The 23098-nt window shown below is 45.3% G+C and overlaps 3 protein-coding genes across 5 annotated transcripts in view; 2 read left to right on the plus strand and 1 right to left on the minus strand.

Annotated features, from left to right (window-relative positions):
• Positions 1 to 142: 142 nt before the first annotated feature.
• On the minus strand, positions 143 to 2501 carry enkur (enkurin, TRPC channel interacting protein). Its single transcript, XM_086020438.1, has 5 exons — positions 2316 to 2501; positions 2020 to 2165; positions 1737 to 1951; positions 1148 to 1294; positions 143 to 1069 (listed from the first exon to the last, which is right to left on the minus strand). Exons 1-5 carry the CDS (start codon positions 2387 to 2389, stop codon positions 899 to 901), a joined length of 753 nt encoding a protein of 250 aa, XP_085876564.1. The 5' UTR covers positions 2390 to 2501; the 3' UTR covers positions 143 to 898.
• A 400-nt stretch (positions 2502 to 2901) lies between these two features.
• thnsl1 (threonine synthase like 1) lies at positions 2902 to 5877 on the plus strand. Of its 2 annotated transcripts, XM_086020436.1 has the most exons (3): positions 2902 to 3036; positions 3182 to 4561; positions 5021 to 5877. In XM_086020436.1, the coding sequence occupies exons 2-3, from the start codon at positions 3188 to 3190 to the stop codon at positions 5822 to 5824; spliced, it is 2178 nt and encodes a 725-aa protein (XP_085876562.1). In that variant the 5' UTR covers positions 2902 to 3036; positions 3182 to 3187; the 3' UTR covers positions 5825 to 5877. The 2 variants fall into 2 exon arrangements, with proteins under 2 accessions (XP_085876562.1, XP_085876563.1); XM_086020437.1 differs by having other exon boundaries at positions 2914 to 4561.
• Positions 5878 to 6003: 126 nt separating this feature from the next.
• gpr158a (G protein-coupled receptor 158a) overlaps positions 6004 to 23098 on the plus strand; it is a 36291-nt gene continuing 19196 nt past the window's right edge. For both annotated transcript variants that reach the window (XM_086020433.1, XM_086020435.1), the window contains exons 1-4: positions 6004 to 8039; positions 8446 to 8539; positions 8716 to 9782; positions 16314 to 16419. In XM_086020433.1, coding sequence (XP_085876559.1) covers positions 9007 to 9782; positions 16314 to 16419 — 882 coding nt within the window. In that variant the 5' untranslated portion in view covers positions 6004 to 8039; positions 8446 to 8539; positions 8716 to 9006. The remainder of the gene's footprint in view (positions 8040 to 8445; positions 8540 to 8715; positions 9783 to 16313; positions 16420 to 23098) is intronic.

The following is a 23098-nucleotide window of genomic DNA, read 5'->3' on the forward strand; positions in this document are numbered from 1 at the left end:
TTTTTTTTTTTTTTTCACCATTCCACTGTTGGAGAATGCGAGAGATAATGGACTTCATGTGACAGCCTCCAGGCCTGCTGCTGGCCAATCAATACATTAAGACAGACTTTGAGCAAAGCTTTTATGCTTTATTGAAATGTTCGTAATGTATGAATGAGGAAAGGAGATTTTTGTCTGTTTGTTTGCAGGACGACATGAAATACGCTTGATTCATTTTGTGGTGGGTTAGGCCAGGGGTGATTCTATTTTTTGAAGACATTTTGTAATAATATTTTTACAAAGGAAATATGATTTGCTGGTTGAAGCATTTATTCGTGCAATGCATTGGCTTAAATCTCTTTCCAGCTGGCTGGACAAAATTGTTAAGACTGAGACATTTTTTTAGACCTTCAAACGGCAGGTTTAAGTATTAAATGTCATTTTTTACTTTCTACAAACATTTGTAAAGCGGTGGGGCATGGCCCAAGGAAAAACTGCCGAAATTTGGACGCATTATTTTTTCTCTTTGCCTGACAATTTCTCCATGCATCCTATTGAGGGTTGTTCCAAAGCAGAGTCTGAAGCACAGAGATACAGTAAGTTGATGCAAAATTAATTGGATTTAGACATATTTTGGTGAGTTAAAGTGTCATTTTAAAAATGTTGACATATTTATACTGAATCCGACCACTTTTAGGATCCACAAACCTGTCAAGCTGGTTTAGTGTAAAACACTGGCTGGTGTTTTCTAGTAACACAAAATACTACAAAGTTTGTAATCAGGTGGGGCTCGGGGAAATTTTGCTTTTTCCCCCCCAAGTCCTCAACGACCTGGCCATGAAGCATTTATGAGACTGTATAAGGTGACGCTGTGTGGAATCGGGGCTGTCGGGCCTTGGTGGAGGTCTTCGCGCCACTTCTAATTGGCAATGTAGATGGTTTTGAACTTCTCCAAAAGGTCGACGTCGCTCTCCAGCTGCTTCATCTCCGCCTCCAGTTGCTCCTTGCGACTCTTCCACATCGGCGTGTCCACGACCATCGGCAGACGCTGGTACTTGTTGTGCAGCTCGGTCAAGGTGCTCTTCAGGCTCTTCCGGGCAAAGGAAAGGAAGTCAGACATTTTGCTTGTTGTTGTTCCTGTTTCAGCAGAGAGTCACTCTGGAAGTACCTCCAGGTTGGCTTGTCGCTCCTCATCTGACAGCTGCCTCATGGCGCCTTGCTCCATCTGCTCCTTCAGATACGTGTTGTACTCGTCCATGGCTCTTTGCACTTCCTCGCTGCGATGTTGCAGGTACACGGGCACTTCGCCGTAACCCTGGAAGCATCCGGGACCCCGATTAGGAGCCCCGTACCTCGCATATCACGGGAATAAGCTCTTCAAATTCACTTTTTTCCCCTCCTTCTCCGTAAGCAGAGAGGGGAGGGGTGAGCAGTTACTAACGGAGAAGGATTCAATAAATTTTAATTTTTTTATTTACCCAAATATTTCAAAAGGGCCATTTTTGAACTGCAATTTTAATACTGTGATATCACAGTATTTAAATATGTTTTAAATACAATATTAACAAGTATTTTAAAATGGGGAGTTATTTTTCAATCACCCTTTAGATATAACACTTGGCCATGAAATACTATTTTGCAGCCACAAAATACTAATTTGTGGCCACGAATTAGGTGTAAGGTGTCATGTCATGTCTGGAGCTCCGTAGATGTTTGAATGTCTCCGACGTTTGTCCCCTGCTGCTTTTAAGCGTTACCTTTTTGTTGACGTACTTGGGGACCATTCCGGAATGTTCCAGGAGCTCCTTGTGGCCTCGGCTAGTGTCAACAGAAGCTGCCAGCGGTTTCATTGGCACGGGTGCGGTGGGCTTGATAAAGTTTCTCTTGGTGTGGGTGCCTATAGGTGCGTGTTCTGACCTCAAGGGGACTGCCGGTTTCTTTGCAGTGCACGTGCGATGACAACGTTCTTTTACTGCAAGACAAGATTAGGACAATAAGGACTCACACAATTATGTTATATTTATTGGTTTGACAACTCACTTTTAGGCAGTTTGTGCTCTTTGGAATGCTTCTTGAGGTATTTATCAGGAGATGGAGTCTCCACTTTTGCAGGTCCCATAGTTTTCATTGCATTCTTGAGCGGCTTGTCCTTCAGGATAACCACTGGTCCAAACTTGGACTTGTACCTGAAGAAATAGCACAGAAGTAATACCAATTTCTAATCAAATCATCAGTTCCCGAATAATGTCAAATACAGAACTAGAAAGAGACTGCAATGTCTAAAAATGTGCAGCTGGCATACTTATAGTACTTGGATGTGTTTTTCTCGGACTTACTTTGGCTTTTCAGTGTGAACCTGCTCAGGTAAATAATTGTAGATGCTCTCTTGGGGAAACACAGTATTAGCCATGTTGAAAAGTAGCCAAAGTTGAAAAGTCGAGATGAAGCAGATAAATGTCGCAAATAATCAGTTAAATGCCGTAAATTAGACGCGCTAACACTTAACGCTAGCTGCAAAGTTCTCTGAGGATTATGCTTGGCTAGTTGCTAGGCAACCTGCGTAGAGCATGAGTTGCCTTCAGGTGCAGTCGTTAATTATTAAACCTTATGAATGTACTGGCTTAAGTGTTTTGTTTATTTTTTCTCAAGTGTTGTAATTTACAAACGCGACTTCCTCCTTGTAATTAGAAGTAAATTGAATTAAGTTAACATTATTACATTTTGCGAATAACCTTGAACTCAGCGGGTTGTACTTTGTGCGCCAACATAACTTGGCATGAAGGTGAAAATGTTGAAAATGCGTCGGTATTTATATTAACTCAATTGAGGTATTCACGTGTATCAGTGTTATTGGTGTACTATTAGTGTGTAGTATTTTAAACCACGTCATATCCCCCTTTTCTCCAGGAGTGCGCCTCGTTAAATTTGTCCCTTCCAGTGTGCCGTAGTTGTTTTGAAATGGCAACATGGCGCCACCCACAACAAAGTTTGTGTCTTCTACGGAGTAAACCGAGCATAAAGTGTCGCTCTTGAGGACCTACAAAGGCTACATTTGACGTGGGTATACATTTAACAAGTATTTATTTTTGACCCCAGTTGACGAATTTGGGAGAACAATTACGGACAACGTCGCCATCTAGACAAGCTAAAGCTACTTGCAAGTCGTATTTAAATCATAGGAACAGTGATTCTTTCGTTTCAGTTTGCCATGGCTTTACGAAGAGCACGGCAGCTTGCTCTAAGAACATTCAGATGCAGCCTGGGTCCACGTTTCAAATCAAATTCATGGCTTTCCACCCAAACCTGCTCTGCTGGATATTATCGGGAGCAGAACATCCTAATTATGGGTCCACCTGGAGCAGGGAAGACCACAGTGGGCAAAATCGTGGCCGCCAGACTTGGTCTCCCAGCTGTTGACGTAGACGATGATATCTTGGAGGCAACTTGGAAGATGCCCGTCGCTGCCAAGTTGACTGCCATCGGCGGCGAGCGTTTCCTTGAGGAAGAAGGTCAGGTTTTATGTAATTTCACGGCTTCCGGATGCGTCCTTTCGCTGACGGGCTCCAACCCTCTTCATTCCGAGGCAATGCAGCACGTCAAACAAAGCGGTGTGGTCGTCTACCTGGATGTAGATGATGAGGACATCCTGCAGAGGCTCCACAGAATGAAGGTGGACAGGATCGTTGGTCAAGAAGCGGGACGGACCATGCCGGAAATCCTGCAGTACAGGAAGCAGTTTTACGAGCAGTGGTTGGACGTCCGCGTGTTGTGCGGTCGAGGGGAAACAATAGATGAGGTGGCGGGGAAGGTGCTACAGGCTGTGGGGAGATTTCACAACCACGCCGCGGAGATGTACGTTTCCACCAGGGCTGATGGAGAAGAATCGAAAGTACACTTCAGTGATGTGGTGGTGGAGGGTCTGGCCCCAGACGGTGGTCTCTACGTACCCAAAAACGGCTTTCCAAAGATAGCTCCCTGTGAGTGGTTGAGACTAGTTGATATGTCTTATCCAGAGCGAGCATTGGTGTTACTCGAGAAGTGCATCCACCCGTCGGAAGTCGCCGCCGTGGATTTGAGAGAAATGGTGTTCAAAGCATACGGGTCTAACTTTTCGACAGAGGAGATTGCGCCCGTCAAACATCTGATGCACAGTACGTATGTCCAGGAACTTTTTCATGGTCCAACCGCTTCCTTCAAAGACCTGGCCTTGCAGCTGATGCCCCAGCTCTTTGCCCACTGCCTGCCGTCCATGTGCAACTACCTGATCCTGGTCGCCACCTCTGGCGACACGGGCAGCGCTGTTCTAAGCGGCTTTGACGGGCTGCGTGGCGCTAACAGACGCAGGACCGCCGTGCTGGTCTTTTTCCCGGAGGATGGCGTGAGCCACATCCAGGAGCTGCAGATGACCGGCTTGGACCGGACCCACGCCAAGGCCGTCAGCGTACGCTCTGACTTTGACTTCTGCCAAAGGAGCATCAAGAGGATGTTCGGTGAGGCGGGCCTGACGGGGCACCTCGCCGTGGAGTGTGGCACCGTGCTGAGCACCGCCAACTCAATCAACTGGGCGCGTTTATTACCACAGGTGAGTCCAGGAGCTGAAAGACTTAGACCGGCCAAAAATGGATCTTTGACGTCTGTAGCCGTTAATCGCAGTGAATTAGTTAAAAGTGTATTCTTAAAACTGCTGGTTGGTGCCTTATACACTGTAAATAAATATATCTTGTATTGTTTTGGGCTAAAAAAGCCATTTAAGTTGGAACAACTTTAAAATATAAATTACTGACATTGATGGAAAACAATGTGAGTTGGCACAACAAAGCAAGCAAATTTGTTTTTACTTTACTTTACTTTACTCATTTTAAACTTGGCAACGGTACAAGGGACGGTTAGTTCCATAAGCTCTTATTTGTTTGTTGTGAAATGCGGCAAAGCGAATTTTCACAGCAGCAAAGCTTAAAATATTTTGTTGAATTGCCCTTTTGAAGTTAGTTGCCTTGAAATTTTGAGTTCACTCAACTTATTTTTTTTTTTCCTCCTGCAGGTTGTTTACCACTCGGCCGCCTATCTAAACCTGTGCCGAGACGGCGTGATCCAGTTCGGGGACCCCATCGACCTTTGCGTCCCGACCGGCAACTTCGGCAACGCCATGTCCGCCGTGTACGCCAAGCAAATGGGCGTCCCCATCCGGAAAGTCATTTGCGCGTCCAACCGCAACCGCGTCGTGTCGGACTTCATCAACACGGGTGAGTACGATCTCCGCGAACGCCGTCTGAGCCCCAGCTGCTCCCCGGCCATCGACATCCTCAAATCGTCCAACCTGGAGAGGTTCATCCATCACGTATCGGGCGGCGACGGCCCGCTCGTCAAGAACTTGTTTGCGCGTTTAGACGAGCGGCGGCGTTTTCGTCTTCCCGACCCGCTTCTTGGCAGGATGCGGCAGGAAGTACAGGCCGGCTGGTGCTCTGAAGAAGACTGCCTGGCCGCCATCCGGCGTGTTCACACGCACGCCGGCTACGTCATGGACACGCACACGGCCGTGGCGAAAGTTGTGGCGGACAAGCTTGGGGACCGCACGTGCCCCCTCGTTATCGGTTCCACTGCTCATTACGGCAAATTTGCGCCCGCTGTGTTGCAAGCTTTGCGAGTGGAGAACATTCCGGAGGATGCTTCGGAGCAGCTGAGGATGCTGCAGTGCGCTACGTCCAGACCAGAAATGCACGGGGGGTTGATGGAATGCCTCAAGGACAGAAACGGGCGGGAACACGCAGTTTGTCAAGCAGATTACGGCGCGTTGGTAGAACAAGTGGAGAACATGATACAGGACTCCTTCCTGAAAGTAATGTAAACCTTGACCGCTACAGTGGCACCTGAAATAAATGGAAATTGACCACCCGAAAACAGCAACATTTTGTTCATAATGATTGCTTGTTGGCTCTCATTCGACCGTGTACCTAATGTGGTGTCGCAGTGAGCGTATAAAGTGCCGCTCATCCCGGCGGCACTTTGCTGTTTAGACAAATGTGAAACCGAGCGTTGTGTAATGGAGCGCAGGCAGCGGGTGTACGCTGTGCTTGCGGGGTACATTTTTGCCCCCCTCAGCAAGAATCCTATCTATTTGCCTGTAGGGGGGCGCGGGGGTGAGTCATTTCAAACCAGGTGCTGCCTCAGCAACTGCTGCCGTAGGACGTGGGAAGATAAGTTTCACCCGAGGCAGGACTGCTTGTGACTGCATTTGTTCAACTAGAAAATCTCATGCTGACTTATATATTTACTGTTTACTTTTTTATTTTTTGTAGGTGCCGAGTATTATGTTGCTCACCTCAACAGCCAAACACCTTTACGGTGTCAATGTGAGTAACGGTAAGTGAGCCATTAGAAGGCCCCCCACCGCGATGTGATTGGCTGCTGCGTCCAGCAGGCAGGAAGTGCAGGTGAAATGAGATGACCACATTTGTGCAGAATCAAAACAAGTTTGTCAAACTTAGGGTGGCTCATAATAATTCTGCCACACTGAAGTAAGATACTGCAGTTCTTGCCTGGATGCAGTAGGACGGCCAATCGTATTGCTGCGGGGGCGCGGCCTGCCTTGAACTGGGGAGGGATGAACTGAGGGGGATTCATAACGTCCCCCCTCCGTAAGTGTGTTGCAAACTGAAATATATCATTTGTACGATTTGGGGAGGAGAAAAGCTGAGTGTGTGTAAATGAGTGTGTGCGTGTGCGTGGCGTGCAGCGAGGAGGGAAGCGGCCAGCTGTTGCTGAGCATCATGGCGGCGCACGGCTGGCTGAGCAGGCATAATTGCAGGTAGCAGCCTGTTCCTCGTCCTCCAACACGACGACAAAGGCACCTCTCCAGCGCAAGCTAAAGGATATTAAAGGAGGCGTATTAGGCGACATCGCAATCAGCTCGATTGAGAGAGTCTCGCTCACAGGCACGTTTTGAAAAACAGGCCAAGTTTTGCTCAAATTTGCCGGTTATGTTGCCATTTAGGCATTAGAGGCCAAGTCGTCATTTTAAGATGTTTACGAAGGAGCTTATTAGGGCCTGATCGATTAATCGGCTGTTAGCAGCTCTTTTAAAATGGACAAAACACATTAACACACCAAAAAAAAAAAAAAATCTGCAAAAAGTCAGCTGATTTTGATGATTTCTCTCTATTGTATACAAATGTTATAGGACAAAATAATGTCGAAAAAATTCATACGTTCTGCCTGTAATTCAGCTTTTAATTCATCGCTGGTGTCAAGCCAAACGCTCAGTAGTCCCATTCGGTCCGCCGCATCATTTTGGTGTCTACAGATTTGTTCATTTCATTCTGGCTCCAAATTCCATTTCCTTCCCCAAATTTCAATACCAGGGAGCTACATGACGGCTCCAAATGTTCCATCTCTCCACCCCCAGATCGTGGTGAGGCTAATGTATTTGTGACGCTCTCCAAGTGGCAGCGCGTGAGCGTTTGACAAGCCAGATGGCTCACACTGAGAAGGTGCGATGTCCGCCATCGATCAGGCTGATGTTTGACCGTGTGCGCTGCATTTGCATTTGATTTTGCGCCTTGACGCTATCACGCCGCACAGATTGCTGGCTTTTACCTTGGCTGGTGTCGTCATTAGGCGATGACTGTTAATGAACTGGACAAGCCGCGTCACAACATTATGAAGTCGCCACTTCCTCCGCAGCCGCTTGAATCTGATTTGTGAGCGCCGTTAGACATAGTTGCGGATTTAAGAGTTCAATATTTCCTAATGAATTTCGCCTCCCCCTGCGCAGCCTCCTGTCTGACAAGCCCCCCCCCCCCCTCCCCTCTCCAGATGTCACGGGCTGTTTGCGCGCACCAACCGGTCGCTCCCTTTCGTGGAGTTGGCCATGCCTGACTGAGGGTGTCTCCGTCCCCCTCAGTCACGCCTGTCGGCCCACCGACCGCCCCTGCTTGCAGATCTGGATGCCACGCACCATCCTCAACACCGCGGGGGGATGAAATCCGGAATGAGATTGGGCAAGTTACGTCAAGTTTCAAGAAGAGAAGACTTGAGGTTCTTTTGTGTTAATTCAAAGAAAGGTAACAGTGATGTATATCGTGGCACAATTACTATTATTTCTTACTATAGCTGGCTTTAGCTTTGCATCACATCTGACCCTCCCAATCAACAATATATGTGGTGTATGTGTGCATTTTGTTACTGAAACCCTGATTCTGGATGGTATGATAAACAATTACTTCTCCACTATGTTGTTCGCTTGCTATGGTGTGAAAGTAATGATTTTGATTGAGGTTGACTTTAAGGATCGAAATGTTCTTCATGAAGACATGTTCTTGTGGACTTTGCATTCAGATCAAGTTATTTTTACTCTTTAAAATATGATGTAATTACAAATAACTTGTGGCATACTATCGCCGTGATATAAGAATAGTGGATCCATGTGAAAAGGGCAGAAAAATCACAGACATGAAAACTTTCCCCCAGGTGTTGGGGTGGCGATGACCACTACTGACCACCACATAGCCCCGTCCCGGAGACGACGTGGACGACGGGCTTTAGGAGCGCCCGGTTCCTGGTGGTGAGTCTTCCTCTCCCTCACCGTCTTCGCAGGCCAGTTTTAATGCATGTTGTGGTCGGAAGAGGGCGAAGTGCGTTTGAGGCTCCCGGCTGGATCGGCGCCTGCAGAAAATATATAAATATAACAATAACCTCCTTCCTCCTCCTCCTTTCTTCTTCCTCCTGGTTTGGTTTCAGTCTGCACGCAGGAGAGGACGCCGCCGCAGACAGACACGCATCCTCCCTCCATCCTCCGCGGAGACTCCATGAAGCGTCGGTGAAGCCGTTTGCAAGGAGACCACCGAGGGGTTTCCTTCTTTGGATTTCTTTGGGGGGGGAGGAAAAAAAAAAACAAGGGAGACTTAGGAGATCCCACAAGTGGCCGAGCGATGGTTTAGCGTTGCCACCGGTTCGAATCCTTGCAGTCCGCACGACCTGCCTGCAAAATCCATCCTCCCATCCACATCCGCGGACGCGACCTGGAGGGCGATGGAGGCTGTCTTCCGGCTGGCGTTGCTGCTGCACGTCGGCTTCGCCGTCGCGGCGGCGGCGGCGGCAGCCCGGCCGGCGGCGGTGCACGGAGGCGGCGGGGCGCACCTCCGTGGCGACGACGACGACGACGAGGAGCGCCAGCGCCTCCCCGCCGCGGTCGACCACTTCCTGCACACGGGCGACTCGAACGCCCTGCAGCAGGCCAATTGCTCGCGCAGGTTCGAGCTGCTGCGCGGGGGGAGGTCAGCCGAGAGCCCGCATCGCTCCGCGCTGGATGCGGTGCTGCACGCCGCTAACTTCCTCAGCTTGGTGCTGCAAGCCAACAGGTCCAGGGAGCACAGCGTGCGGCGAGACGTCGAGTGGTACCATGCCCTGGTGCGCAGCCTCCTCCTGGGCGAGCAGAAGATCCACCGGGCTGTGGTCGCCTTCTCCTCGGACGGGCCCGGGGTGCACCTCCAGGCCACCAGGGCCGGGGGCGAGATCGTGCTCCAGGACCTGTCGGGCCTGCACAACCGCTCCGGGGACGGAGAGTGGTACCCGCACGGCGTCAAGCACAGGAGGAAGAGCGGCTTCCAGAAGAAGGTGCTGAGCCAGGATGTCGCAGGCGTGGACAACTCCCCGAGAAGAGGCGAAAGTTTGATCCCGGACAAGACGCACGTCAAGTGGTCGGCGCCCTACCTCGAGTGCGACAACGGGAACTTTGTCCCTCGCTGGCTGTTGACGTTGTCGGCTGCGTTCTACGGCCTCAGGCCCAACATGGCTCCGGAGTTCAGGTAAGAAGAACTCACCTGTCTGCCATTGATTTAGGTCATAATACTTTTCGGGTAGGGGTTCCCCGCTTTTTGGCTGGTCTCAAGACCCCTTCCTCCCTGGGGACACAATAAAGTGAATTTATTTAGGACAACAACCAATTCCAAAGTCAACAAATTGTCACTGATGCGCCAAAACTGAGGTAGGAACCATTTTGGGTTCTGACGCTTACTTTGGGAAAGGCTGCTTCGGGGCTAAAATGTCTTGCCTCAGGTGTAGAACTTTTACTTTCCTTATTCACTTTCTTTAGTTTTTGTGCTGGAGTCTGTCTGACTTTGGACTCGTTTACAGCCATTCGCAGCAGGGTTATAAGAGGTTGTGATTTTTCATTATTGTTAGTTTTTATTTCATTTTTTGGACTTTTGTTTTTTCAATTCCATTCTTTTTAACAGCAGGATTTATAGTTTTTATTTTTTATTAACTATTAGTTCGTAGAAAACACTTTGTTGTAGTATAGGTTTTTATTAGTTTTAGGGGTTTTTTTCAACATGAAATATTTGTCGTGTAAGATTAATAAAAGGTCATTCATGATTGTGTGATAGATTAAAGATAGATTACAATTCTCAAACAACTCTTTAAACATAAGATGTAGTTTCAGTTCATTCTTTTTTTTTTTCATAAAATAATATTTTTTCAATTTTTGTTTTAGTTATTTTGTAATCCTCAACAATAACAACTTTTTCCACTTAAATTGACACCATGCCATTACAATCCAACAATCCAAAACTCGGGAAACCTTTTGGGTCCCGAGCCTAAATTTGGGAACGCGTGCTTTGGGGGTACATTGTCTTGCCCGTGCGGTAGCACCTCTCCATCCATCCATTTTCTATTGCGTTTATCCTCAGCCAGTCCCACCTGACTTTAGGCAAGAGGCAGGGTCCAGCCTGGACTGCTTTCCAGCCAATCGCAGGGCAACCCTTTCCCACTTCAAGAGCCTAAATCAAACATTTCCATCTCTTGCTATTGAAGTGTCCCTGAGCAAGGCACTGAACCCTAAATTGTTTTCAATTGCCTTGTTAAAAGAACATATCTTTGTCCTTTCTGATGATACAAAACTGACCTGGTAACCATTTTGGATTCTAAAGTTTACAAATTTCTACTATGGGGGTACACTGTCTTGCCAGTGGGGTGTCAGGGTCTATTTTATGTTGTATTTTGGAGTGATTTCTAGAACATGTCTATCTCTGAGACCATAAAATGAGCCCCACAAGTGTCTTGCATTGGTGTACATTCATTGTGTATACAGTTCTCACACCGAGGGCCAGTTTCAGTTGCAATACGGGGCTCATATACGTCTCCTACAACATAGCACCACTTGCCATTGCACCCCCCCCCCCCCCCCCCTAACATGGAGAAGGTTTAAACTGGAGGCTATAAATAGCCCGAACCACGGTGGAAACCTCTGGCTGCAGGCGTGATTCATTCCCACCCCCCCCAAAACTTGCGTCTCACACAGAAGCATTTTTCAATGAGGGGATGAGTCACACAGTTGCAGAGATTAAAAAAACAACAACAAAAAAAACCACAAATCATATTTGGCTTATGTGTTTTTTCCCTTTGCCTCTGGTGTAATGTGTGATGTTTATGCCGGTGCTGCTGCTGCGCGCTGGAAGAGTCAAGTGTTAGAGCTCCATAGAACCCTGACCAACATCATCTTCTCAATGAATAATTAATCCACATCACTGGTTGTGTGTGTGTGTGTGTGTGTGCGTGCACGTGCGTGCAGGGTCTTCAATGAATGTTTAATTGATACACCTCTGGCAGGCTTGCAGGCCGGCACAGATTGCAAATGAGTCCAAACCTGCAGTGATTGTACAGTAATAGCCTATCAGGTGCACGTCGTTATAGGCCAGTCGGAGCAGCTTCGCTTTGCTCGCCGACTAATCGGATAGCTAATTAGCCTGCGTGCTATTGTCGAAAAGTGCCACCGCTTTCACGCCGGCTCATTTGCGAAGGCGCCGGTTGAATTTAATTGGAGCCTCAAACATCCTTCAATTGTCTCTTTTCACACTTTTTTTTTTTTTTTTTTTACCAAAGGAGATTTCTATTGTTGTTGTTGGGTTCGCCAAACAGTGTAACACAAAGGTGGCTTTTTTTTTTTTTTATTGTTTTATGCCCCAAAACCCCCTCCCCCCTGTGCCATTAGCCTCGAAGAGCAGCAGAACCATCAAGACTGCTTTTTTTTTTTCGGTCCTGAAACAGCCATTCGAGACCGTGAAATCATCACATTGTCCTTAACGACGCAATGCGGACATAAACGAGACATTCAGTAGCGTGCAAAAGACATTTGGACTTAGTGAAATAATCAATGGTAGGTTACAATTTGGTGAGGATTTGGATAAAAAGTGCGTTTGAGTCGCTGTGGTGTCAATTAAGGACGTCTCGATTACTTTTTGGCATCAGAAACACTTCATAGCGTCTATAAGTTGCGGTGCAATAACACGTGTATTCCAAACAACCACACAGCTTTGCCTTTTAGTCTGCTAGCTTAATGCTAATGCTAAATAGCATCTATGTTGCACTGCTACAACCCTTTGAGCAACGGACTGAATACAAACCTTGAAGACACACGTGCCGAAAGACATTATAACAGTACTCTGTCATATGTTCTTTATCCTCTGCAAAGAATGACTAATATTCGTGCCAGACTGATGAGCTCAATGGTCATTCAATTGATACAATGTGACAAAAACTCTAATTGTCTCATGCCATTACTGTATGTTTTGATGAAGTACAATATTATGGGGCGTTATTTTCCAAATAAAAAAACACATTCCACCATCAATGCAGCCGCTCCTGCCACGTTACAGTCGAGTAATCGTCAGTCATGTGAACGATTCCTGCGTCCGGCGTCTTTGTATGAGTGCTGCAAGATGGTCCCCCCCTCTTCAGACAGCCGCTCACTCGCTCCCCTCCGCCTGAATGCGCAATCAATGCGACAATGAATTAATAATGAAAGATGTACAACAACAACCTCGCACGGGCCATCTTGATTTCGGCTATTTAATGCCTTCCTGTTGTTTGTGATGATGCTGCAGTGTGCAAGGTGACTTTTTTTTTTTTTTTTTTTTTTTTTTTTTTTTTTTACCTCAGGCCGGAAGCTGCCTGACTTCTCCAGGCACTCTTGCAAATTGAGGTTTCGATATATCATATTGTCCAATAAATCCTGTTTACAAACATGAAATATTGACACATCGGTGCAAATCGAGGCAGGCAGATGGGCCTACCCAGCACCCAAATCATTTAAAATCCACTTAAAACATCGAGTGACACCAACTCATTTTTTTTTCCCCAAGTCCAACTTTGTTTAATTAGTTGGCAGAATCATCTTCCCTCACGCTTGACTGTGCCCCGGAGTCGTCTGCGAAGCCGTAGTGGTGCGGGACCCCAGAGCGGGAGGCCCCCGTCTGCGGGAGGGGCCGTCAGCAGCATCTGCTCTGGTGGATGCCATCCAGAAGCAAATTGGATGGAAAGCCCAAAAGCCGTTAGCATATTTCATTAGCAATCGCCGATTTTTGTGGGGTTTTGTAGTATACGGGCAAGTCGGAAGTGGGGCTGGGCGATTTTGTGATCGTGATACATTTCAGGTCGATTGGTAATCAGCTGTGAGCGGATTCCAATAAATAGTTTGACGTTGTAATATTACAATTCACCACTAGATGGCAGACATGGCTTGGATGCATTTGCATAAACTGCAACGTGAGTAGGCCTAATCATTCTTTTGCAGATTTGTATAGTCATGCAGGACAATTATAGTACCTGAATAATATTTGAGTGATTTAATATTTGTGGGAAAAAAAAATGCACAAAACGAGTTCTCGCACCCAGTATTGATTTTCTATTTAGCAGTTTTGTGCCATCCTTGAATGGTAATTTTTAAGATCAGGTAATAAAGGTAGATGCCTGCTCTCTTTACGTACGTGTTTTGCTGCTCTGTGTTCAATTAGCAATTGTTTGAAGGTTTATCATTGTATCCCATGCAATAAAACAAATGGCGCGTCACCGTCAACTGATTTTTCAAGTTGTCCCCTGACCTGACTACTTATGTCACCGGGTCGCTGGTTCCAGAGCCAGTAAATGCAAAACTTGGCAGACGGCAGACCTTTGCCGCTAACAAAGCGAGCAAGCCCTCATGATGCCGCCAATCGGCACTATTCTGACGGTTTTACAGTACGATGATGTCATTCGGTTTGCCCGTTAACGGATTAGCAACGTGTAATATTATTATGGCAGCTTTAATCCTGTTGTGGGGGATAAACACAGCTAGCTGCAAGGGATTCCAAAAGCATTTTGATGGCTTACATCAAGTTGTGGGTCAAAATGACCCATTTTAAAGTACAGAAAAAAATGATCATTGTAATTTGATCCACTCTGGATCACGGCGGAAACAGACTTTGACATTAATCCCAAACCCATAGTTGAGTTGCTGATTGATAAACTGGGTTTATTAACTGTTACGGACAAAATATTTTATTTTTAGTTCTTTTCTTTTCATTCTTGCCAATGCTATCCATCAATGTCGGTGTCAGTACTTCACGTGGATCCCGACCGTCTCCCCATTTTGACGTTCGGGCTCCCGGCAGAGGAATTTTTAATGACTGTCAAGGAATATGACATAATGTGGCAGCTGAAAGACTCGAAAGGGGAAGGCGCTCTTTATTTGCTTTGCAGCTTCGACAGCGTCTTCGCCACAGGCGGCGCGTCCTGCTTGATGGGCGGCGACAGGACTCAATAAAAGGACCCGGGTCGCGTTGTAATGGCGGCCGCCTGCCCGGCAGTCAGACGGCGCATTAGTTTCTCCTCCCCTTGTCAGCGTAATGCATTTCTGTCACTAAAGAGACATTTTCCTCAGGGAAGACACTCACACACATACATGCCGCTTTTATTTTTTTTGCATGGAGATTGCTTTGTGACATAATGCACCATATTCTCGTTATTTGTATAAGGTACATTGGGCCGTGCGGATTTTTGTGGTTCTGTCCGTAAAAAGTCGCTTTCTTGCTTAATATCTTAATCAAAGGAAAGTAAGGGGCAAAAAAAAATGTCATTTGCTAAGAAACCAAGTGCAGCTCAATTGAAAGCAAATTTCCAACCGTTTACCAGTGACTTTGCCAGTCAAGAAGATTGACTCAAATGTTTGCTGGTCATCTTCAAACGTTGACATTCAGCGTTCATACACCAAAGACGAGCTTGTATCAAAGACATCATGTTTTGATGAATATCCCTTTGGAGGCCAAAAGCAATTACCCAGATACGAGTATAACGGCGGGGAAAACATTAGCCAAGCCTGACTGCTCCGTCAGAAAAGGCCCGACAAAAGGGGGCTGGAATAGTTGTGCGGTTTGCATTGTATTTCATTTTGACTTTGTATTTTATTTTTTTTGTAGTAAGTTTTAATTCGTTTTCACTACGGGTTTGTTGGTTTTTAGGATTTTTTTTTTTTTAATGCTTTGTTTTAGTTTAGTATTTTTTTTAGTTTTAGTATTAGTTTTGGCTTTTTGTTAAAATTGTATTTCCTGTGTGCAATATTAAAAAAAATCATCACATGAAATATTGTGTAGTGAAAACTGAACAAAATATTTGAAAAACATTCTAAAAACAACCATCCACAAATCAAACATAGGTACGGTATAACAGTCCACAGACTTTGAAGTACAATAAATACTGCTTCCGATGTTCGATGCATCACAACCTTAACGTCTTAAATAGATAGACTTAAAGAAAAGAAAACTTGACTGCTCTGTATTACATACAAAACAGTTATTACATATGGAACGAAACAGTGCCCTCTGGCGGGCAGCACATTGACGTTAATCCTCAGTATTGCTTAAAGGTAAAAGAAAACATTTTTAAAAAAATGACAGATTGGTCTACAACGCTGTTATTGTCTTCCGCAGCACAGTCTGTTTTCTGTGTCTACTCCTGCTATTGCAAAACGGGCAAGTGAAAGGTAATTTCTCTGGGAAGGCAGGGGGAAAAAAAAGCAAGTAGGCAGGCAGGCAGGCAGGCAGCAGTGTGGTGGAATAGAGCGAGGTCACAGTGGCCCCTGGCAGCTGCAGTTATTAATAACAGACGCAAGCTGGCCTCCGAGTCACCTGGTGTCCGCCGAGAACGGACTGCAGTTAACTGTCTGCTGTACACCTGCAGTGGCATAACATGGCAGTGAGGGCTCGCATTATTACACTCTTATTACCTTGTTATTATACTGTCATGGTTAAACTGGGTTTGAGTGCAGCCGAGTGGAGTTACCTGGCTCCTGTACACCTTTAGGAACACAACATGGTGCTGATATGTCTGTGTGGTGTCGCGTGACGGTCGCAAAGCTGTTATTACACTATTATGAGTATTACACTGTTGCTCTTGCTTAAAAACTCCCATCAGGTGCTGCTGTTTACCATTACATCCAAAAGTAGATCGTTTAGCAAATTTTTTGCTGCGTAGCATTTCATCTCCACTGGGCGCAGTCAGGTTGACGCTGGCCTTCCGTGTTGCAGGGGCGTGGTGCGAGTGGACATTAATCTCCAGGATGTTGATATCGACCAGTGCTCCACTGATGGCTGGTTTGCTGGAACCCATCGCTGCAACCTGACCACTATGGAGGTGAGTGTGCACGTACATGCGTGTGCGTGGAACAGAGCATTGATCCTCTCTCTCTTCAAGCGGAACCTTGGCAAACACACACACTCAGTCACCGCTCCACTAAATGACACCCGGGCGGTAAAACCCGAGAATTGTCCAGATCGTTCTTCCTGCGCGATCCCATTACACGCCAAATGCCACTTAACCAAACGCTCTCAGCTGCCTCTCACATGCGTGTGAATGTCTCGTTCAAATCCAAGAAGGCTTTATGGTTCAAAACATTTTCACTATGACGTGGGTGGCTAAATCTCAGGTGGCCGTACTAGTTAACAAACCCTTACATGTCCTTTATTGACAACATAAATTCTGTAATAGACACATTGAAAACGGAAGTAAGATGTAATAGCAGTAGCAATAAAAGTGAAGATATACATCAATAATCACGTTCGAAAATGTACATTTTAAAATTAACCGACAGCCAAACTATTTACGAGTCCTTCCCTAGCAGTGAATGGAGGACAAGCCGTTTTGTGTTCATAATATTTCCATATATGAATCAGATGAGGAATTATTTCCCACAGATTTGTGTCTGTTACCAAGGAAATACTCAGAATCCCAAAAAGAAAAAGAAGAAATCTTGTGAAGAGACCACAGCTGAGGGTCTAAATATACATGAAAACTCATGAAACTTTGCACACATCAGGCCTGGCAAAAATAAATAACTGCATTTTTTTTAGGAGTATATTGTGCCAGTTAATACAAATTCAAATTTCGATATATCTGATAAAAGGTGTTTATCATTGTTACAGTTCAGGTCGGTGGTAGTCATTCATTTTCCCGCCACCCAGGACTTTTCCCCGCGAATTTCCGCAGCGTGATTTCAGGCCGTAGATTTTCGGGCTCGCTGTAGATCAGATGCTTCATAATGCATGTGATGTAATGGATTGCAGCGAGCCCCTTTTAAATAATTCACCCCCCCCCCCCATTTTTTTTGTCTGAGTACTCCCACCTCTCTGTGGGCAGTCAATGACAGACACGTGTGGACAGTAGAAAAAGAAAAGAGGAAGTAGGTTGTTGGCGTTATAGAATGAGCCGCCTTTGCGCTGTCACGATGTGCGAGAGTGTCAGGGGTGCGCTTTGCTTCCAGCCGCGTGATGAAAGGCGCCGCGCTCGCTCGCGAGAGCAGATGCGTCTTGCGGCGCCTGACAGCTTCAAAATGCTCAACACGCTCGTTAGCATCGAATCGGCTCCCGCAACATGCACAGTCGACACTCAAGTACAAGAGGGAGTAGTTTGTCAGTTTAGAGGCCATGAGAACAATCATATACAAGTTTTTTTTTTCTTCTTATTTCTTTGTATTATTATGTTAATAATATCTTAGATTTCCATAGCCCCTTTCCAAGAACTCAAGTTTTGAAGTTCGTTTGGGTTATAGTTAGGGAGAGTTGCTTGTTAGCTAGCTGGTGGCTGGAACAGATTAATGTCATTTCCATTCATTTCAATGGGAAAAGATAGTTAGCCATTATTTTATTTTTAGTTACTAGTTTACAAATGTTTCTAACCCTGTAATAGCGAGCACTTCTCTTTTGCCGGAATAATCCATCCACCTCAGTGGTGCGGTATATTAGGAATGCTGATTAGGCAGCACGTCTATTGCAAAGGTGCGTCCTTGGCTGCCCACAATGAACGGCCAATCAAACAATCGCAAGAATCACAGCCAGTAAGCACTTTTTCTTGACTCTCTGGATTATTTATTCCGATTTATTTTCATTGTGCATGCTACAAAACATTAGCCTGTTGGGTATCAAGTAAGCCTTTTGGTAACACAATTAATGGTAAAAGCACAAACGCTGTACTGTAAACACAAAACGGCTTACTGTAAAAGAGCAGTTTTAGCGGCCGCCAAAAAAAAGCAAAACAAATCGACACGAGGCACCTTGTGTCACGCTTTCTTTGCGGAATTTACGTCTTATTGTCTCGCGTCTCTGTAACCTCTGCGAGCTGCTGCCTTTAACTCAATAAGAACACAAAAGACGAAAGTCTGCTTGTTTTTATGCCTTTATCTGTACAGCCAGGAGAGCGTGCGCACGCACACACACGTGTACACAACACACTCGTTGTCTTTGTTGACTTTAGCGTATTGAGAACGCGGAGGTTTTGATCCCAAATGTGCCCCGTAATTAGCCATTTTTAGCACTAGGGCTGGAGCATGCAGTTCTCGTTACCTAACGTGCTAACTTTAGATTTAGTCAGTAATTTATTCCAGGAGACGGAAATAAATTCTATTTATAGGATGTTTTTTGATGTGTCTTACATCGATAGACAACCCGATGAACTGTTGTCGTCATCTTGGCTCCTTAAATACAACAAATATGATCGCTTTCCTTCATATCTGACTCAGTTTTTCTCTTTTGAAATGAAGGCAAATTCTATGAATTTGTTTAAAAAAACATCTAATATTTTTGTGATTATGTGTTTTGATAAAACATCAATGGCGTTTTGCTTTGTTAGCATTAAGTTAAGCAAACTTTCCTAAAGTAAAATTGTGTTGTTGTTTTTTTTTTTGTCGTAACATTCTCGTCGAGTCTTCATCTTTGTTCTGTTAGTGTAGCGACATTAGCCAAGCAAACGTCTGCGTGTGTGTTTTTTAACAGTGGAGTATTCCCTCGTCACTTATTCGGCAAAAATCTACTCAGCCCGCCAGTGCCTTTGTGAGATAAATATCTTCTTTTTGCTGTCTGGGGAATTTGCCACTGCGCAAACACGTTGGCAGCGGCGTAGAGCGGCTGCCATTCCCGCAAGGGAGTCAATAGCGCCCTGACGCTAGGCTGTACATGTGGCAAAAGTGCTCGCACTCTGTCAGTCAAAATATGAAAACTTGTTTACGAGATGACTCTGATAAAAGCACTGTACTGATTCGACTCATTTACTTAAGAGTGAGAGACGATGAAATGTACTTAATGAAAAAAGTAAAGATCATTTTTCGTGTCAGTTATACATTACGAGTTTTGAGAACTTGTCATTAAAAGTTGTTTGTTTTTTTTACCAACAGCTAGCAAGTTATTATTTTTCCACACGAATGTTATAAAATTTGCCTATTGCAAAGCACAACCGTCTTAAGTTGCACAACTGCAAATACATCGCTCGCTAATTCAATATGGAGTAGACCACCGCTAGTCAGAACGAATTGGACTGACATAGTATTGAACAAACGGAAACATTATATAGTAAACACGGGTACGTTCTTTGACGATCCGCCATTAGCCTTTCAAGTCAAACGCATTCAGTCTCAGTCACAAATACGCTACAGTTCCGTCGTATCCACTCTGTTAGCAGCATTCACGCCTGAAAAATCCTCACATCGGCTGATCTACAAATCAAGCTCGGTATCAGTGGGAACGATTATCTCACACACAACAACCCCCTTTACTAGAGTGTCGTATTCGCGCGTTGTGTGTTTCTGTACACGTGCGTTTGTGTACGTGTGTACGTGCATCTAATGAGGTGTCATGAGAAGAGCTCCTGGATGCTGCTGCAGGGTTTATCAGAACATGTACAAACCCCTTTAAAATAAACACCAGCTAATTTCCCTGGCGCCTATATGCACATCCTGAGCTGGCACTTCACAGGTTGTGCGCACGCACACACATACCTTCCCCATTTTACCTCATTTTGTGTGTGCTGTCATTCCTGCTGTAATTATTGCGTGATCCTTGGGGTTTGTGTTGAACATTACAAATATCTACAGAGGCCTATTAGAGCTTGATTAGCTGCTGTGCCGGACTGGAAGCGTATATGTGTGTGCTGTGGTTGGCGGGAATTATGGATACTCAAGTAAACCAAAAAATATTAGCGGTTTTTTTTTTTTTTTTTTACCCCACTAAACGCATATTTGCATTTTGAAATTTGTTTTTAAAAAAAAAGCACCGCAACACAGATGCTACTTAGCATTAAGCTAGCCTTCTGAAAGGCTAAGCAATGTGGTTGTTTTATTGTCTGTGTTTTATGTTTACTAAACTTCATCTGGGAGTCAGAAGAAGCAACTCGAAGATTCTTTTATAAGAATTGTCCACTGACAGTATTTGCCAAACTGCTGCTTGTCGTGAAATGAGTTCAATCGCAGAAAAAAACAACTTAAGGACAGTAACCAAGTATTTGTAGTCCTCACCAGTGGCTTTTTTCGAGGAACATCAGGTCCTAATTAGCCAGCAGAGGCTCGCAGTTCAGGTAGAAGAGGAAGAAGAAGACGCTGCCCTCGGCATCAATTAGCGTGACTGGGAGGTTTTATTCCCTCGTCTCGTGTCGCGCAGAGGTGACGGTGGAGAACGTCTGTTTGAAGTCATGAGAACCCGCCATACTCGATGTGTACTTAGCGCGAACGCTCGCAAGATGCGGCTCAATTAGCGGCAAATTACAAGGAAAAAAGCGCGAGAGCGGGGCATGTTTCGTATGGAGACGGTTGAGGCTCCTTAATTAGAGGCAGCAGAAGCTGGGTGAGCAAGCTCTGTGGTCACAGTGGCGGAGGAAAAAGCCTGTGCACCTTTGCACAACCGCCTTGTTAAAACGGGGTGACAACGGTGTCAAAATAAAGCCTGGCTAATTAAAAAAAAAATGGGCAAAAATGTTGCAATGATCATGCCAGGCCCGTTGGTGGCGATGTCACATTGTAAAGAAACACAAGACGATGGTTGAACGAAACATGTATTTTGAGCCTTCAAATTGCAGTTGTCACACAAGCAAGCCAACAAATTATTTTAACCACTTTCACAAAAAAAGTCTTAAGGGTCTCAAGTTAAAAGAAACACAAAATATGTGCATTTTCACTCTCCAAAATGCCATTGTCATGCAAGCAAGCAACCAAACACCATAACCACTCTTGCTAAAAAAAATATTTTACGGGTCTTAAAATATTATGCTCCCAAAAGACATTTTGATAAGAGTCTCACTCTGATAAGAAAAAAAAGACCCTCACTTGCGCTCTCTCGCACAAACACACGCACATGTCGCCATGGCAACAATGCGAGTCAGAGCCCATTTGATTGACAGCCGCCACAGCTAGGATGCAGGCGAGGACGCTGCAAGTGTGACGGAGCTGCCATTTCGAATACTTCGACGCTTCCGTAGCTTGAACATGGGTGTCGAAATTGTTAGCGACCGCTCTGCTAAACATGTTAATCGAATGCAAACGCATTCCGTGGCCTAACTCGTTATTCTCGATCGTGTATGGGCTTAATTAACAATATGTTAATGCGTGGCTCTCACAACAATATCAGTTGCTTGCGATCAACACAAGCCCATCAAATATAATTAACAGCGCTGTGTGCCGCCCACTAAAAAGTAGGTCATTGCGTGCATCACTCGTCGTATTGGTAGCGCCATACTATTATTATGATTATTGTTGTTCAATTGTTATTCTTATATGTACTTCTAAATCAGTGCGGCCCGCCGCGTATTCTATTGTAATACTACTACTACTACTACTACTACTACTAATAATAATAATAATAATAACATGGCTCATATTTGAAGGTTAAGAGAAAAAGTGCAAAATGTCATTGTCAATGTCATCAAGTTTATTAAAAAAGATTGTCATCGTAAAACTGCTGTAAAACTTATAAAATGGATTTCTTCTTTTCACGTGCTGTCAAAAATAGTCAAAAATTCCAGAAAACCATATACAATTGATGGCATGTGTTAATTGATCAGCGAAGCATGCCAAGAAATTAGACCTCTGTGTCAAAAGTGGGCTTGAGTGAAAAAAACGAGACTACAGGAATGCCTCAGTTCTAAAGGCCTGCAATTAGAGCAGATAGGAGATCCAATTTATATGTTCATCTAATTATGACTAGATGAAGCGATTGTTTCTTTCCAGAAAAAGAAAACTGTCACGTACTTTTGCACCCATCCCTACTGTTTTCCCCTTTTTCAGTTTGCATTTGTTGGCCACCGTTTGTAGGCACCTGGTTGAGATGACATACAGCGGATGTCAGGTCTAACCAGGCAGGCTACGCCGTCTGGGCTGCTTCCTCCACTTCCTCGCATCAGTCGGGGAGGGGAGGTGGGGTTGGGGGACGGGGCTATTCCTGGCTCTTCCCTACACACGCACGCACCCACGCATAGTCACACACGCAAGACTCCTCCGGCAACTCGACGCAGCGAGCCAATCGACTTTGACAGGGTGAAGCTGAAGGCTCGCTGCACCTGTGTCGCTTGTCATGATTTTCGAAGTTCCCACGTGGGTCCAACTAAAAAAAAAGAAAGAACAACAGCAGCAGCAGCTGACCAAATGTACAATTTGTGGTCCGTTAGCCAACTAGTTGGTGGGTTGGTCTGTTAGTCGGCCAGTGATTCAGTTTTTTTCAGTTGGTCAGTCAGTTGACTAGCTGACTTGGTTGGTCTGGTAGGCAGTTGATTGGCTGGCTGGTCGGTTAATCCGTTAGCCGGTCGGCTAACTTGGTTGGTCGATCAGTTCGTCGCTCAGTCAGTCAATTAGTCAGGAAACTCGGTGCTTTGTTGGTCAGTTAGGGGACTAGTTAGTCAACTTGGTTACGTAGCTAGTTTGTTTGTTAGTCAGTCAGTTTTTCAGTTAGCTAGGTAGTTGGTTAGCTGGTCTGTCAGTTAGAGTTGTGGAAAGAAAACAACATCCCAAACTCCCACACTACTTTGCCATGGGTAATGGATTTCAGCGCAAACCTTGAAA

The sequence above is a fragment of the Filicampus tigris genome, chromosome 21 (assembly GCF_054856515.1).
Source record: "Filicampus tigris isolate MCC_2025a chromosome 21, RoL_Ftig_1.0, whole genome shotgun sequence".
In the NCBI taxonomy this organism is placed as follows: domain Eukaryota; kingdom Metazoa; phylum Chordata; class Actinopteri; order Syngnathiformes; family Syngnathidae; genus Filicampus; species Filicampus tigris.

Excerpts from the sequence above, each read along its gene's own strand:
- enkur (XM_086020438.1), bottom strand. The coding sequence starts at position 2,389 with ATGGCTAATACTGTGTTTCCCCAAGAGAGCATCTACAATTATTTACCT. Across the intron at positions 1,295-1,736 it reads CCAAGTACGTCAACAAAAAG|GGTTACGGCGAAGTGCCCGT; the intron begins GTAACGCTTAAA and ends GGATGCTTCCAG. Across the intron at positions 1,070-1,147 it reads AGCGACAAGCCAACCTGGAG|AGCCTGAAGAGCACCTTGAC; the intron begins GTACTTCCAGAG and ends TTTGCCCGGAAG.
- thnsl1 (XM_086020436.1), top strand. The coding sequence starts at position 3,188 with ATGGCTTTACGAAGAGCACGGCAGCTTGCTCTAAGAACATTCAGATGC. Across the intron at positions 4,562-5,020 it reads GGGCGCGTTTATTACCACAG|GTTGTTTACCACTCGGCCGC; the intron begins GTGAGTCCAGGA and ends TTCCTCCTGCAG.